This window comes from Vitis riparia, chromosome 19, assembly GCF_004353265.1.
Source record: "Vitis riparia cultivar Riparia Gloire de Montpellier isolate 1030 chromosome 19, EGFV_Vit.rip_1.0, whole genome shotgun sequence".
Taxonomy (NCBI): Eukaryota; Viridiplantae; Streptophyta; class Magnoliopsida; order Vitales; family Vitaceae; genus Vitis; species Vitis riparia.
In genome coordinates, this window is record NC_048449.1 from 4618906 (window position 1) to 4637131 (window position 18226).

Below are 18226 nucleotides of genomic sequence, written 5' to 3' on the forward strand. Positions count from 1 at the left end.
AATTGGCACAAAAAAGGGGAGAGTATCAAGCAACTACTACATAAATCCCTGAAAACTTATACATCATCCCATAAATATATATGGGAGAGAAAAATAAATAAAGTAGGAAAATCCAAAATTTTTCTTCACAATATATAGCACTATGAACTTTCGGGGTTGGACCAAAAAAGGGAATTAGGTCACCAAGTTCTAGCAATAATTAAACTAAATAAATGTTTTGTTCTACAAATTAACCATTTTTCATGTAGGGGATGCAATCAGTGGAAGTTAAGAAGGAAACCTGAAAAATTAGAACCCAAACCTGTTTGATGAAAGGAAAAGCACTTACTAAGTAAGATGGCATTGGATAGTTACTAGGTAAAGCACCCAAACATAGATGGACATTCAAGAATAAAGATTAGAATTGGATTTGAACCCAAACATCATTTAAATAAGAGATTGTACAGGTCATCATGGAAGATTATTATTAAATTTGGCCTGAAAAATCAATCTCTCACATTTTACCCCCTACTATAAGTGACCTACCACCAGCCTAAAAAGAAGAAATGTGAGCCTAATGAGGGGTTTTTTTTTTTTTTTTGATATTTTTCCATTCATATAACTAACTTTGAACAATGTTGTACCCTTAAAAGTAGAAAAGATGTATGTAGTATTCTTCTGTTTATTATGGTTATGAGAAAATTTAAAGGAAAATGTGAAGAAAAGAAAATAAAAGAAAAGAAAATAAAAAATGGGTTTAAATTCGATCAATAAATTATTTTTATATGCTTCTCCAAACTCATTTCACTTTTTTTTTTATTATTATAATAAGATTAAATAATTTAAAAATATATAAAATTTTAACTAATTTAATTTTCTTTTATATTTTTTTCATAATGAAACTAAATATAAGAAAACTATTTCTCTTAACTTTTTTCTTTTTCATAATATTTTTCGGAGACTAAATATAGCCTAGAGTAGTAAAAAGATTCAACATGGGGTTGGAAAAAATCATAGAAGAAGATATATCTTGAAGGGAGATCAAAGGATATTAAATGGGACTATGACCCACACCTCCGAGATTTATGGGCTGCTTAATGGAACAAACCAGATTTTTATCCACCATATTGAATATTGATTATGGTATTCTTCCAATTATTAAATGTATTCAGCGAAAAGGTCCAATTGTTAGTAAAAGAAGAACAGGTCAAATTATCGGACTAGGGTGCTATGAGTGAGATTGTGATTACATCAACTTTTAATTATTTAGAATATTGTCCATTATATATTTTAATTTTTATAATATTTATTTTATTGACTAAGAATTATAATTTAATGTATCTTACTTAACATTAAAATCTTATATAGTTTCAATTTCATATAAGTAACCAAATTTTTTATACTGATCTCATCTCTGCACCCAAATGCCCATTTCCTCTTGAAAAGTGAATATCACATTTGGATTCTTTCAATTGTTGTTTGCACTTTGACACCTCAACTTTAATAATGTTTTTTTTTTCTTTGGATCTCTTTGGTTTTCAAGAATATTAAGCTTAATCTCTGAGTTCACATATCAACAAAAATGGATGATGATTAAAGCGTTTTTGAATATGGAGTTGGAGGATGAGAGTGAGAGAGGACGTGATGAGAGGGTGTTGAAAACCACTAACATCCGGAATAGCTCTTTCCTGCCGAAGAGTTTATGATATCTTCTATGTCAGCTAGGATGATGAATCTGAAGAAAGAGAACTACCTTGCTGTATGTGTGTATATATTCTATGTTCTTTCTTTTTTTTATATACCAAATTTAAGATGAATGTTGAAGATCACATCCAATGGCCCAAGATGTTCTTCTGTACCTTCCTCACAGTACCCTATAATTTTCCTGAAAGATATATTAGAAGGGAGAACAGTGGAAAGGAGACTTTGACCGAGTCGCCGGGCCTCAGATCTGCTACTGCCTGTTTTGGATGGCTATAAGTTTATTGGTGGGCTGCTTAAACGCTGCTTATGAGTTATGGCTAGCATGAAATTTTCAACCAGAAGGTGGTCTGTTATTCTTGTTTTCTTGCTTATTTCTTCAGGTTTTCACTTGGAATTTGCTGATGCATTTACAGATACAATTTCACAAGGTCAATCAATCACAACCTCTCAGACCATCATATCTGCGGGTGGTGAATTTGAATTAGGATTCTTTTCTCCTGGAAACTCCACAAAATACTATGTGGGGATATGGTACAAGAAAATATCAGAGCCAACCATTGTGTGGGTAGCTAACCGAGATTATCCATTCACAAATCCGTCTGTGGTTCTTACTGTCAGGACAGATGGTAGCCTCGAGGTTTGGGAGGGGAAAATTTCATACAGGGTGACAAACATATCATCAAACAGCAAAACTAGTGCCACCCTATTGGATTCTGGAAATCTTGTTTTGAGAAATGACAACTCGAGTATCTTATGGCAAAGCTTTGACTATCCATCGGACACTTTCTTGCCGGGGATGAAACTTGGATACGACAAAAGGGCTGGAAAAACATGGTCATTAGTGTCATGGAAGAGCGCAGAAGATCCCAGTCCAGGAGTTTTCTCCCTGAAGTACGACCCTAAGGGAACCGGCCAGATTTTTATCTTGCAAGGGTCCACAATGTACTGGGCTAGTGGCACCTGGGACAGGGATGGGCAGGTTTTCAGCTTGATTCGTGAGATGCGCTTAAACTATATGTTTAATTTCAGTTATTCGTTTAGTAAGGAGGAGAGCTATATCAATTACTCTATTTATGATTCTTCAACTATAAGCAGATTGGTGCTGGATGTGTCAGGGCAGATTAAGCAAATGGCATGGCTTGAAGCCTCTCATCAATGGCATATGTTTTGGTTTCAACCAAAAACGCAATGTGAGGTTTATGCTTACTGTGGGCCTTTTGGAATCTGCAATGACAGTGCAGTCGATGGATTTTGTGAATGTTTGCCAGGTTTTGAACCTGCCTCCCCTAATAACTGGAACTCGGGCGACAAATCTGGAGGGTGTGTGAGGAAAGCAGATTTGCAGTGTGGCAATAGTGCTCATGCTAATGGGGAGAGAGACCAGTTTCATCGGGTGTCTAATGTGAGACTGCCAGATTATCCACTAACACTCCCAGCGAGTGGTGCCATGCAGTGCGAGTCAGATTGCCTAAATAACTGCTCTTGCTCTGCTTATTCTTACTACATGGAGAACTGTACAGTATGGGGTGGAGATCTTCTAAACTTGCAACAGCTATCAGATGACAACAGTAATGGTCAAGATTTCTATCTCAAACTTGCGGCCTCTGAGCTAAATGGGAAAGGTAATAAAAGTAGGGAATGGTCAAACTTTTTTTGTGGAAGGACAGAGCATATGATTTTCTTTTTCTTAAATATAAGATGAAGTTCATCAAAGATTAGTTACATTTATTTCTTTTTGCAGTTTCAAGCAGCAAGTGGAAGGTGTGGCTAATTGTTACACTGGCCATTTCCCTAACTTCAGCCTTTGTCATTTGGGGGATATGGAAGAAGCTCCGAAGAAAAGGTCAGTATTTTTCATGGATAGAAGATGGCCAAGCAATTCAAGGGTATTTAGATTCCATCTACACATACAAAACCATTTGTTTTCTGCAATGAGCTCATTACCCTTGTTGTAGAATAATTAAGACCATATTAGGGTTTCAATCTCGTGATTACATGCGAGTGTGGACCTGCACTACAGTGCAATAAAAATCAATAATGAATCAATTTATTCCCATGCTAAATTCCTACATTCTTATGATACTTGACATCTGTTTCTTCTTTATCAAGCAGGGGAAAATTTGTTACTATTTGATTTAAGTAACAGCTCAGAAGATAAACTTAGTGAGGCAAATAAACTTTGGAGAGGCGAGAAGAAGGAAGTTGATTTGCCAATGTTCAGTTTTGCGAGTGTATTTGCTGCTACTAATAACTTCTCTATTGAAAATAAACTAGGAGAGGGCGGTTTTGGACCAGTTTACAAGGTGAGATTAGTATCTATGAATTTTCTTAGTATGTACAGAGTTTCTTTTACTTGGTGTCATTGTACTAAGTTGAAATTCCCATGATAGGGAAAGTCACAAAAAGGATACGAGGTAGCTGTGAAAAGGCTTTCAAAAAGATCAGGACAGGGATGGGAGGAGTTAAAGAATGAAGTCATGCTTATAGCCAAGCTGCAACATAAGAATCTTGTGAAGCTGTTTGGTTGCTGCATTGAGCAAGATGAGAAGATATTGATTTATGAGTATATGCCCAACAAAAGCTTGGATTTCTTCCTATTTGGTTTGTAACTTCTACATATTCTATAATTTTCCTGAACTTCTGGCTACTGTGTATTCAATAAAAAACCATTCATTATTATTCACCACTTATTTGCTAACATGAGTTTGTATTTATTTGGTGTAAAATGGAAATAGATCCTGCAAAACATGGGATTCTGAATTGGAAGACACGGGTTTACATCATTGAAGGGGTTGCTCAAGGTCTTCTTTATCTGCATCAGTACTCCAGGTTGAGGATTATTCATCGAGATTTGAAGGCTAGCAACATTCTTCTAGATAAGGACATGAATCCTAAAATATCAGATTTTGGAATGGCAAGAATATTTGGGAGCAACGAATCAAAAGCAACAAATCATATAGTTGGGACTTAGTAAGTGAAGCCTAACAAATTCTAAAATATGTGAATGTTCATACAACTTTTTTTTTTTTTTTTTTTTCTGCACATATATTTAGAATCATGCAGCTACTAAATCATTTTGTAATTAATAATCAAGTCCAGTGGCTACATGTCCCCTGAGTATGCATTGGAAGGCCTTTTTTCAACTAAATCTGATGTCTTTAGCTTCGGGGTCTTATTATTAGAGATTTTGAGTGGCAAGAAGAATACTGGATTTTACCAAAGTGACTCCCTCAATCTTATCGGATATGTGGGTAACACAATATTTCCTCACATAACTATTTATGATGTTTTGATATGCTAATTCTTTGTTTTCAATTCCCCTGTTATATTACCTATTTGGTTGTCTTGGGCTACCGGTAAATTTCACATTATGTTTACCACTCAATTTCAAAGCTTATTTCATATCATTGGCTACTATAAAAAGGACTTTATTACCTTTTACTTTTTGGGAATTTGCATCAATGGATAATTTTCTTTCTTTTAGGCATGGGATCTGTGGAAAGACAGCAGGGGACAGGAGTTGATGGATCCAGTGTTGGAAGAGACATTGCCAAGACACATTCTGTTGAAGTACATCAATACAGGCCTTCTTTGTGTTCAAGAAAGTGCAGATGACAGGCCTACCATGTCTGATGTTGTCTCAATGCTTGGCAATGAAAGTGTACGTTTACCCTCTCCAAAACAACCGGCATTTTCAAATCTGAGAAGTGGGGTGGAACCACATATATTTCAAAACAGGCCTGAAATTTGTTCCTTAAATGGTGTGACACTTTCGATTATGGAAGCACGATAATGGTTCAGAACTTAATAAATAATATGCTTAAATTTCAGCATATTGTCTTGCGTTGTTTTTGTGAATTCATAGCTCATGTATTGAAATGGACATGTGATCTATGTGTGAATTTTTCTTCCAAAACAGTTCAATAATCATTCAGACCTGTGTCAAATATTTTTATCTGAAACTGTTATGAAGTCCGATTTTGTCCAGTTGAATTTGGATTTAATTTGATTATGATCTGTACCCTCATCAATCCAAAGAGTGAAGGACAATTTTCAGAGCTCAAAAACCAACAAATGGCACCTTTAGGGCCAATCCAGCTATAGAGAGTCAACTATCCACCTTCCACTTACTCTCTTATATGTGTTTCCTAATGCCCTGGCATCTGTATATCATGTACAGATAGAGTTCTTTACTACTGTATATTTACTACGAGACTAAGTTCTACTGTTTTGACAATAGTGCAGTGTATATATCTTGCAAGAATATTCTATGGAGCATAGTTCCTTTGTGAAATCAGATGTTTCCAGCTAAGGAGTTGATTGTGAATCCTGTGACAAGAGGAACTCGAAATATTACCTCTCACTGAGAATCCTGTGAATTGAAACCTCCTTAACATCTACCATATGAAAATGAATGATTTTTTTTTTTTCTGTAATTTTATGTATTAGCATGGTAAGTGAATTCAGTTTTCACTGGGCATCTGAAAGAAGATAATTTTGAAACAGTTTTTGGTATGGGGAATTGGGTATGAGGACAAGATGCTGCAATTGATGGATATGTCAGTGGGGAAAGAAATTATCAGAACCCAGGTGTAGGTATTAACTTAGCTATAATGGGGGCAGGGAGTGAACAGAAGCAGGGTTAGCTTCAATTTCAGATTCATATCATACAGTGCTTCATTCAACTAGTAATAGCGAAGACAATTCAGCTACTCAGCATAGGAGGGAGGAATTAGTTAAGAAGTTGTAGATTTTTCGCCTTCCAAATCCAAAGTGATCAGACAATTTTCCAGAAAAAAAAAATGTGGTATAACGTTTCCTGTGACTTATAACACTTCCCATTTGTTTGGACATAGTTTGAGTAAAACCCCTTTGGTTGTCAAGAAAACCAAGGAAAATGCAAAAGAGAAATAACTTGAAGTCTACAATTTTTGTAGTTTATGATGGAAAGCTCAAGTAAGGCTAAACGAGCCCATTGACCCTCTCTCATCTCTACAATATAGACTTCAAAAGCAAAATGGGTGAAATAATGGTCATTTATGGGCCCCTGCGCTTAGCTTAGGGATCAGTTTCATTGAATATTTTAGGAGAGATAACATATATCAAGTCAAAAAGTAGATAATTACAAACTAATTTTGCCGTCCAGCATAGAAAATCTAATCCCAGTGGGGCCTCAAGTACATGAATTTAGTGTTCTTTCCATAATTCTTCTCATTCTGGGCATGGTCTAGATTGAAGAAAGGTCCGATACAAATTGGAAAAGTCATAGAAGGAAATATATCTAGAAGGGAATCCTAACAAAAGGTCTTTCAAAACTGCTACACCTTGCTTTGCATGGTAGTTGGTCTCTGCATTGAATGAGTTTTTTTTTCCTATGTCCCCTGGAGCAGAAAATCTGAAAACATTTCTAAATGGTTCTCCAAAATACAGTGCATGGGAGGTTCCAAGACTTTGAGGGAAAGAAAAGCAGCAGAACCAGCTGGGGAAAATCAGGTATCTGATTTCTTCTATTAACATCAGCATGAAAAGGATCATTTCCTACCACTCTAATGTTGTTTAATCTATTCAACCACGGAAATTAGGAAAGACTTTGACGAAAATGATGCGATCGCGGTCAAGTTCTGCTACCTGCTACATTGAATTATGCTTATCTAGGGAAGATGCATTAAAGTCTTAGAGCATTTGAGATTTTTTTTTTCTTTTTTTCTTTTAAGACACAATTAATTGTCCATAAATTAATAGATTGGGAACAAGGAAAATCAATTAATTAAGTGAATATTAATTGTGTATTAATTAATAAATCATTAATTTATCAAGATAGTTCTTATTTTTTCAAAATATTGTATTTAATATTATTTATTATAATTGTTTGGAAGTGTCCCAAATTCCTAATTAGTATAAATTTATTTTTTGTAAAGAATATTATATGAATATTTTTAGGTTAATATATTATTGTAATATTAGATTTTCTTATAGGGTAAGGAAGGTTGTTGGAAATATCTTTATACATATTCTAGGTCATGAGAAGAAAAAGTTATGAGATGGAAATGGGTATGTAAAGATTATACGGGGTAAATAGAGATGTGAGGAAGAACGGGAGGTACTCGGTGGAGCGAGATGACTTATGGTAGGGTAGGGATACGAAGAGTAGGAAAACATGAGATGTTTCGAGAACCCAATAATTGTATCTGGTTATGTCCTCTATAATGTTTTGGTTCTATCCTCTGTAATGTTCTCTATTGTATAGTGGAATGATTCTCTCTCATCTGTGGACGCAGACATGGTTGGCCAGATGTGATGAGGGAGCAGCAACACCACTCTTCATCTTTGAACTAGATTGTGATGTAGACTTTGGTATGGATCTTGACTCCAACTCAACCTCCACCTGTGTGCTTGATTTTTATTGCTCTTTATCACAAGAATATCTAAAAGATGAGTCATGAAGCATAGTAGTTTCATAAAAAATAACATCTCTATTGACCATGACTTTCTTGGTTTTTAGACACCATAGCTTATATCCTTTAACACTAGACTTATAGCCAAGAAAGACACATTTTATAGACCTAGATTCTAATTTTCCATTATCAACATGAGTATAGGCAGGACATCTAAATACCTTCAAATCAGGGTAACTAGCAGGAGTACCAGACCATACCTCTTGTGGAGTTCTTTTGTTAGTAGTAGTTGAGGGATAACGATGAATGAGGAAACAAGATGTAGCTTTAGTCCAAAAAGACTTAGGTAAACCAACAATGGAAAGCATACAATGTACTTTCTCCATCAAAGTCTTATTCATTTGCTCTGCCACACCGTTTTGCTGAACTGTATGATGCCTCGCCATTTCTTCTGACTTGCATAGAACATTAAATTCATAAGAACAAAACTCCAAGCCATTATCAGTGCGAAGATGTTTTACCTGCTTCCATGTCTGCTTCTCAATCATAATCGTCCACTCCTTGAATGTAGCTAACATATCACTCTTTTTCTTCAAGAAGAACACCCAAACTTTTCTGGAAAAATCATCAATGATAGTTAACATATAACTAACACCTCCCTTAGAAGGGACCCTAGATGGTCCCCGAAGATTAAAATGTATATAATTGAGTGTCCTCTTTGTGTTGTGAATGCCTTTTGTGAATTTGACTCTTCTCTGCTTTCCAAAACCGCAGTGCTCATAGAACTTCAGTTTTCTAAAACTCTAACCATTAAGAAGTTCTCTTTTGCTCAATTCAATCATCCCATTCTCACTCATATGCCTAAGGCGCATATGACAAAGTCTAGTAACATCACCATCTAATAAGGAAGAAGTAACAACAACTACATCACTTATAACTGTGGATCCCTACAAGACATAATTTGGTAGATCTTTTCTGCCATTTGATCACAACAAGAACACATTTACTAACCTTTAAGACTCCACCTTCACCAGTATACTTGTACCCTTTTGAATCAAGAGTACTCAATGAGATAAAGTTCCTCTTTAGATTTGGAATGTGTCTCATATCACCAAACATAGATGGACATTCAAGAATAAAGATTAGAATTAGATTTGAACCCAAACATCATTTAAATCAGAGATTGTATAGGTCATTATAGAAGATTATTATTAAATTTGGCCCGAAAAATAAATCTCTTACATTTTACTCCCTACTATAAGTGACCTACCACTAGCCTAAAAAGAAGAAATGTGGGCCTAATGAGGGTTTTTTATTGTTAATTTTTGTTGATATTTTTCATTTATATAACTAACTTGAACAATGTTGTACCCTTAAAAGTAGAAAAGATCCATGTAGTATTCTTCGGTTTTATGTTATGGTTATGAGAAAATTTAAAGGAAAATGTGAAGAAAAGAAAATAAAAAAAAAATAAAAGGAAAGAAGATTAAAAATGGGTTTAAATTCAATGAATTATTTTTATATACTTCTCCAAACTCATTTCACTTTTTTTTTTTTTTTCATTATAGTAAGATTAAATAATTTAAAAATATATATTATTTTAACTGATTTTATTTTATTTTATATTTTTTCATAATGAAACTAAATATAAGAAAACTATTTTTCTTAACGTTTTTTTTCTTAATATTTTTCGGAGACTAAATATAGCCTAGATGTATCTAGTAGAAAGATCCAACATGGGGTTGGAAAAAAATCATAGAAGAAGATATATCTTGAAGGGGAGATCAAAGGATATTAAATGGGACTATGACCCACACCTGAGATTTATGGGCTGCTTAATGGAACAAACCAGATTTTTATCCACCATATTGAATATTGAATATGGTATTCTTCCAATTATTAAATGTATTCAGCGAAAAGGTCCAATTGTTAGTAAAAGAAGAATAGGTCAAACTACCGTACTAGGGTGCTATGAGTGAGATTGTGATTACATCAACTTTTAATTATTTAGAATATTGTTCATTATATATTTTAATTTTTTATAATATTAATTTATTTTATTGATTAAGAATTATAATTTAATGTATACTTAACATTAAAATCTTATATAGTTCCAATTTCATACAAGTAACTAAATTTTTTATATTGATCTCATCTCTGCACCCAAATGCCCGTTTCCTCTTGAAGATTAAAAATTAAAAATAAAAATTAATCCATCTAACAACCAAGTTAAAATGTATTTATATATCATAAAAAAAATCATCACCGAATAAATCAATAACCATAAAAATAAAAATGGAAAATCATCTATAAATAAATCAAAATAAAATATAAAAAGAAAATAATATTTTCATGGTTGATTAACCCTATGAGTTGGATGATAAAAGCGTTAATATCGAGTTGGAGGCAAAACCAATAACCATCGGAAGATATTCTTCGATTGCTACCACACGGTGCTGTAGAATTTTCCAAAAGGGAGGCCAGTGTAAAGGAGACGTGCAAGATGTTCTTCTATTGCTTCCACACAGTGGTGTCGAATTTTCCTAAAGATATATTGAAAGGGAGATCAGTGGAAATGAGACTTTGACTCACCGGTCGTTGGGCCTCAGGTCTGCCACTGCCTGTTTTGGATGGCTATAAGATTATTGATGGGCTGCTTAAACGCTGCTTATGAGTTATGGTTAACATGAAAATTTCAACCAGAAGATGGTCTGCTAATCTTGTTTTCTTGCTTATTTCTTCAGGTTTTCACTGGCAATTTGTTGATGCATTTACAGATACAATCTTACAAGGTCAATCACTCACAACCTCTCAGACCATCATATCTGCTGGAGGTAACTTTGAATTAGGATTCTTTTCTCCTGGAAAGTCCACAAAATATTATGTGGGGATATGGTACAAGAAATTCTCAGAGCAAATCATTGTGTGGGTAGCTAACCGAGATTATTCGTTCACAAATCCATCCGTGGTTCTTACTGTCAGCACAGATGGCAACCTCGAGATTTTAGAGGGGAAGATTTCGTACAAGGTGACAAGCATATCATCAAACAGCAACACTAGGGCCACCCTGTTGGATTCTGGAAATCTTGTTTTGAGAAATAAGTCAGATGTCTTATGGGAGAGCTTTGACTATCCATCGGACACTCTCCTGCCGGCGATGAAGCTTGGGTACGACAAAAGGGCTGGAAAAACATGGTCATTGGTGTCATGGAAGAGCGCAGAAGATCCCAGTCCAGGAGATTTCTCCGTGCAGGTCGACCCTAATGGAACTAGCCAGATTTTTATCTTGCGAGGACCCAACAGGTATTGGACTAGTGGGGTGTGGGATGGGCAGATTTTCAGCCAGGTTCCTGAGATGCGTTTCTTCTACATGTATAAGTACAATACATCCTTTAATGAGAATGAAAGCTATTTCACTTACTCTCTTCATAATCCCTCCATTCTGAGCAGACTGGTGGTAGATGTGTCAGGCCATGTTGGGCATATGCATTGTCTTGAAGGCACACATGAATGGGATTTATTTGGGCATCGACCAAAAACACAGTGTGAGGTTTATGCTTACTGTGGGCCTTTCGGAACCTGCACTGGGGATTCTGTTGAATTTTGTGAATGCTTGCCAGGTTTTGAACCTCGCTTCCCTGAAGACTGGAATCTGCAAGACAGATCTGGAGGGTGTGTGAGGAAAGCAGATTTGCAGTGTGTCAATGAAAGCCATGCTAATGGGGAGCGAGACCAGTTTCTTTTGGTGTCTAACGTGAGACTGCCCAAGTATCCAGTAACAATACAAGCAAGGAGTGCTATGGAGTGTGAATCAATTTGCCTGAATAGCTGCCCTTGCTCCGCTTATGCTTATGAGGGAGAGGAGTGCAGAATATGGGGTGGAGATCTTGTAAACGTGGAGCAGCTACCAGATGGTGACAGTAATGCTAGAAGTTTCTATATCAAACTTGCTGCCTCTGAGCTAAATAAGAGAGGTAAGAAAAAAGAGTCAGTTGTTATTGTAGGAGGACATAAAGCATATGGGTCTTGTTTTATTTTCAATATAAAAAGGCCCTCGATTAAGCTAAATTTAATATGATATATTTCCTTCTACAGTTTCAAGCAGCAAGTGGAAGGTATGGCTAATTGTTACACTGGCCATATCTTTAACTGCAGCCTTTGTAATTTATGGGATATGGGGAAGGTTCCGAAGAAAAGGTCAGTATTTGTCATGGACAGACGTATGGCCAAGCAATTCAACAGTTTTTAGGTTCCATCTACAAATACAAAACCAGTTCTTTTCTGAAATATTTTCATTACCACTGTTATTGAATAATTAAGGTAACATTAGGATTTCATGTTCTGATTACATGTAAGTATGTATGTGGATCCAATGTGAAATAATTTATTCCCATGCCGGAATTCCTACATTCTTATGATATTTAATGTCTGTTTGTTCTTTACCAAGTAGGGGAAGATTTGTTACTATTTGATTTCGTTAACAGCTCAGAAGATACCAGCTATGAGCTTGGCGAGACAAATAGACTTTGGAGGGGCGAGAAGAAGGAAGTTGATTTGCCCATGTTTAGTTTTGCGAGTGTATTGCTTCTACAAATAACTTCTCTATTGAAAATAAACTAGGAGAGGGCGGTTTTGGATCTGTTTACAAGGTGAGATTACAACCCCTGACAATAATGTTCCACAATCTATCCTGAATGTAAAGGCCCACTTGATATACACCAAATTTCTTTTATCTGGTGTAATTGTAGTCTGTTGAAATTCCCATGACAGGGAAAGTCACAAAGAGGATATGAGGTAGCTGTGAAAAGGCTCTCAAAAAGATCTAAACAGGGATGGGAGGAGTTAAAAAATGAAGTCATGCTTATAGCCAAGCTGCAACACAAGAATCTTGTGAAAGTTTTGGGATACTGCATCGAGCAGGATGAGAAGATATTGATTTATGAGTATATGTCCAACAAAAGCTTGGATTTCTTCCTCTTTGGTTTGTAACTTCCACATACATATGCTTCCAGCTACTGTATATTCAATGAGAACTTTACACATTCATCATTCTTCACCACTTATTTGCTAACATCTATTTATTTGGTGTAAAATGGAAATAGATCCTGCAAAACGCGGGATTCTGAATTGGGAGACGCGAGTTCGCATCATTGAAGGGGTTGCTCAGGGACTTCTTTATCTCCATCAGTACTCCAGATTGAGAGTTATTCATCGAGATTTGAAGGCTAGCAACATTCTGCTGGATAAAGACATGAACCCTAAAATATCAGATTTTGGAATGGCAAGAATTTTTGGAGGAAATGAATCAAAAGCAACAAAACATATAGTTGGGACTTAGTAAGTGAATCCTAACGCATTGTAAAATATGTGGTTTGTCTCATAACATGCTTTTTTTCTACATATATATTTGTAATCATGCAATTACTAAATGAATTGTTTTAATAATGAATTCAGTGGCTACATGTCCCCCGAGTATGTTTTGCGAGGTCTCTTTTCAACTAAATCTGATGTTTTTAGCTTCGGGGTCTTGTTACTAGAGATTCTAAGTGGCAAGAAGATTACTGAATTTTATCATAGTGACTCGCTCAATCTTCTTGGATATGTAAGTAACACAATTTTCCTCTTATGTAGCTAAATTTATCATGTTTACTATTATATTTCAAGCTTTAAGTTACATACTTGAATGCAATTGACCGAATTAGGACTATATATCTTTTTTTCCTTTTTCGGGAATGTGCATCAAAGTATAATTTTCTTTCCTTTAGGCATGGGATCTGTGGAAAAACAACAGAGGACAGGAGTTGATTGATCCAGTATTGAATGAGATATCTTTGAGACATATTCTGTTAAGGTACATCAATGTTGCCCTTCTTTGTGTTCAAGAAAGTGCAGATGATAGGCCCACCATGTCCGATGTTGTCTCCATGCTTGTCAAGGAAAATGTACTTTTATCTTCTCCAAATGAGCCAGCCTTCTCAAATCTATCGAGTATGAAACCACATGCATCTCAAGATAGGCTTGAAATTTGTTCCTTAAATGATGTAACACTTTCAAGCATGGGAGCACGATAAGTGTTCTAAATTTCAGATTGCATATGCTTAAATGTCTTCAGCATATTGTCTAGTATTATTATTGGCCATCAAGTTGATTGTTGATGTACCGAACGTGTGAACTTTTGTATGTATTTTTCTTTCAATGCAGTTCAATAATGTGCTTAATTTTACTCAATCCTCAAGGATTCAGACCTGAATCTGCTTTTATGCATTGCCAATCCAGACACTAAAATACAACCCTCAGAGCTTACTGCAAATATTCAACTAGTGCTAGGAAAGATGAGCTTTTGCGCATGCTACAACTAAGCATAAGTACTAATTAACATATAGGCAAGAGGGAAAGTGAGGAAGGAAAGCAGCCATAGATTTTTTTGCCTTTTAAACTGTGATAGCATCTAGCATTTTTTTAAGAGAAGAAATAGTATAATTTAATTGAGTACTCGTAAAACCTTCTTTTCTTATTGGACATGGTTTCAATAAAACCCATTTGGTTGCCAAGAAATCTGAGGAAATCCCCTTAATTCTATGTGTTCAAGAACAAGCCGAGTCCAGTACGACTCGGCCGAGTCGTATAGACTCATACTCAATCAGGAATCGCTTAAACTCGGTTAACTCAACGGAGATTCCGAGTTGACTCGGTTGAACCGTTCGTGTTGACAAAAGAAATCGTTTTTTCACTTTTGAATCACAGCAGAGGAACAACAAACGAGATGTAAACCTAAAAAACCTCTGAAAAATCAAAGATTGTCTTCAAAAGGAAAAGTTTCTCAACAACCATGATGAAGAGGAAGAAAGACATCAGTCTAACCCATGACTGAGTCTTGGAGGTGCACAAGAAGAAGAGGTTGAGGTATTACTAACTTCAGAACGATCATGGATGTGGAGCGCCTTCGATGGTCCCGGTGTGGTAACTGGTGTGATGAGAAGATTCCCTCCATTGACGTGAGCGGCCATCGCTGCATCTGGTGTCCCCTCTCTCTAATTTTGGTCTCAGTTCTCGCCTGCTTCTGTCTGCCTTCTTCCCTCTCTCTCTCTCTCTCTCTCTCTCCCTGGTACGGGTGAGTTAGTGATTTGAAGAAAGGGTGGCAATCGGTGCCAGAAAATTGGGGATTTGAAGACAGGGTGGTCAATGTTTTAATATCAAAATTATTTATAATTGTATATGTTAATATTAGGTAATATATTATCAAATTTTATAGTCTTTGTTTTTTTTTTTTTTTTTTATGATAATAATTTATTATTTTATATATTAATGGTGTGATATAAATTATATTAGCTTAAGTAAAGTATTATTTTATATGCAATGGTAGCATATTTGATGTATTAATTTATTATTAACAATATATTCAAGTCATTTAATTTATTATTATATTAACATATTAAAATCATTTAATTAATAATATATACTTTGTTTAATAAATATAATTTTATATTATATTTAAACATAAAGTGTTGTTATCATTTAATCAAAATTAAAAATAAAATTAATGATTGAATTATATGTCTTTTAGTAAAAATATCATTATAGTTGAAATAAAATAATTTTCAATTCTTAACATTATCATAAATTGTTTTTGTGGAGACTTTATAACTATTTAAATAATATTAAATGTGAGAAAATTTTATTTTATAATTTTTAAGCTTATTTGATTATATTTGTTTTTCAAAAAAATTTCAAAATATTTTTATAATTTTAAAAATTTTTAGTTATCTTATTTTGCATACCGCTCGATACCAAGTCGAGATATTGAGACCGTTATGCCTTGGGACCCTCCAAATTAATGATCGATATCGTCACTTCAATTATATGAATATAAAAAATAAATATGTAAAGAAATACCATAAGACATAATAATAGTATTTTAAAATATTTTTAGCATATTGATATATATATATATATTATTTTATTTTAATTATTTAATAGTTATTACTTATATTTAATGGTTTAAAATATTTTTTAGTTTTTAATTACTATATTTTATGTATCAATCAATATCGCTCTGACATCTTAGATTTAAATAACGAAAATAGTATCAATTTTTCAAAAAAAAGAAAAAAAAAGAAATGATCTTTTAAGGTTAAAGTATTAATCTTTAGGTTTAGATGTTCCCAAACCTTCAATTCTAAGTGTTGAAGACGACTTCGAAGTTGTTGGAAGTCTTGTAAATCTACGATTTTTATCTGATGATTTGAACCTTGATCTTAATGCACTTTTAGTGGAGATCGATGGAAGAAAGGGTGGAAACTATGAGTCTTTCTCTTTGAAGGTGGAAGATGACTTTCTAGAAAAAGTTATGGAAACTTTAACCCCAAGATCGATGTACCTTAAGACCTTTCAAGTCAATGACCCATAACGTAACTTTCAACCATAAGATGGACACTAAAAAAAAAAGAATTAGAGTTGGATTTGAACACAAACCTCTTTCAAAGAAGAGAATGTACCTATCATTATGGAAAATTATTATTAAATTTGGGTGGCAAAATATATCTCTTATATTTTAACCCCTACCATAAGTGACTTTGCGTAAGTGTAAAAAGAACTATAGAAAAGATGCCTTAGGTATCTGTCGATTATGAACTGTATCTAGTAAAAGATCCTACACGGTGTCCGAAAAACTATAGAAGAAGATAAATCTTGAAGGGGAGATCAATGGAAATGGGTCTATGACTCGCCACTCCATGATTTATGGGCTGCTTAAACTCTGATGATGGGTTATGGGTAGCATGAAAATTTCAGCCAGAGGGTGGTCTTCAATCTTGCTTGTTTCTTCATGTTTTCACTTGGAATTTGCTGATGCATTTGTAGACACAATCTTACAAGGTCAGTCAATCACAACTTCTCAAACCATCGTATCTGTTGGTGGTGACTTTGAATTAGGATTCTTTTCTCTTGGAAACTCCACAAAATACTATGTGGGGATATGGTACAAGAAAGTGTCAGAGCAAACCATTGTGTGGGTAGCTAACCAAGGTTATTCATTCACAAATCTATATGTGGTTCTTACTGTCATCCCAGATGGTAACCACGAGATTTGGGAAGGGAAAATTTCATACAAGGTGACAAACGTATCATCAAATAGAAACACCGGTGCCACCTTGTTGGATTCAGGAAATTTTGTTTTGAGAAATGAGAAGTCGGATATCTTATGGTAGAGCTTTGACTATCTATTGGACATGATCTTGCCCATGATGAACATTGGATATGACAGAAGGGCTGGAAAAACATGGTCATTGGTGTCATGGAAGAGCATAGAAGATCCTAGTCCAGGAGTTTTTATTAGAGAATTCATTATAATAGATTTTCTTGTTAGCTTTTTTCCTATAATGTGTGGCCATATACAATTATATTTGTATGAATATTATTTAAAGGTATCAATTGATAGGTAGGTGAATCAATTGATTGGGTATCCAAGAGTCTTATGTATGGAATACTCAAATTTATAAATAGGGAGTTAGAAAATTTAACTCATATGAATGTGTGTTACAACTTTTGTAACCCCATCATTATGAAATTTATTTGTACATTATGTTTATGAGTAATGGAGGAAAATGGAAAAGTATAACCTATGCAATTATATAGATGCATTCAAGTTCATAACCCGCCATTACCCATTAATTTGTACATAATGGGTGTAAATAATGAGTATAACTCTCATATAGTCTTTGATGGGAAGACTAAGAGATGTACAATTTTTTTTATAAGTTGAGGTCCCAAGCCACACTCTCATTCTTATGTCTTTTTGTTGGTTTATTTTTAACAACATACACCACACAAGTGACCCATCCACTATATGAGAGTAGTGAGTCGAAGACCTTGCCAATCCAATTCACAAGGTAACTCAATCTCACTTCAAAAGTGTTATTGATATCATGAATCAAGGTAAGAATATGATCATTATTTGAATACTTATATTTATTTTGTTTTATATATCCAAAATGGTTTTATAAAATAATAATTTCCGCATAAAGTTTATAAAAGTTTGGTTGACATTTCTTTCTATTTTTAAATTCTTCTAATTAGTTGTAATTTCCTATTTTTGTTGTAATCTCCTAATTTTAGGATTGTTTCTTATTTTTGTGTTTTGGGCTAATTTT

The 18226-nt window shown here is 34.5% G+C and overlaps 1 protein-coding gene and 1 pseudogene across 1 annotated transcript; both read left to right on the forward strand.

Annotated features, from left to right (window-relative positions):
* The first annotated feature begins 1791 nt into the window (after positions 1 to 1791).
* LOC117909100 (G-type lectin S-receptor-like serine/threonine-protein kinase At2g19130) lies at positions 1792 to 2808 on the forward strand. Its single transcript, XM_034823002.1, has 3 exons — positions 1792 to 1942; positions 2064 to 2700; positions 2799 to 2808. Exons 1-3 carry the CDS (start codon positions 1792 to 1794, stop codon positions 2806 to 2808), a joined length of 798 nt encoding a protein of 265 aa, XP_034678893.1.
* Positions 2809 to 2817: 9 nt separating this feature from the next.
* LOC117909101 lies at positions 2818 to 14306 on the forward strand (annotated as a pseudogene).
* Positions 14307 to 18226: the final 3920 nt, after the last annotated feature.

What these genes read in the sequence shown, in the direction of transcription:
- LOC117909100 (XM_034823002.1), top strand. Translation starts at nt 1,792, where the DNA reads ATGAATGTTGAAGATCACATCCAATGGCCCAAGATGTTCTTCTGTACC. An exon ending in CCTCAGATCTGCTACTGCCT is followed by an intron (nt 1,943 to 2,063) that starts GTTTTGGATGGC and finishes TTATTTCTTCAG; the next exon opens with GTTTTCACTTGGAATTTGCT.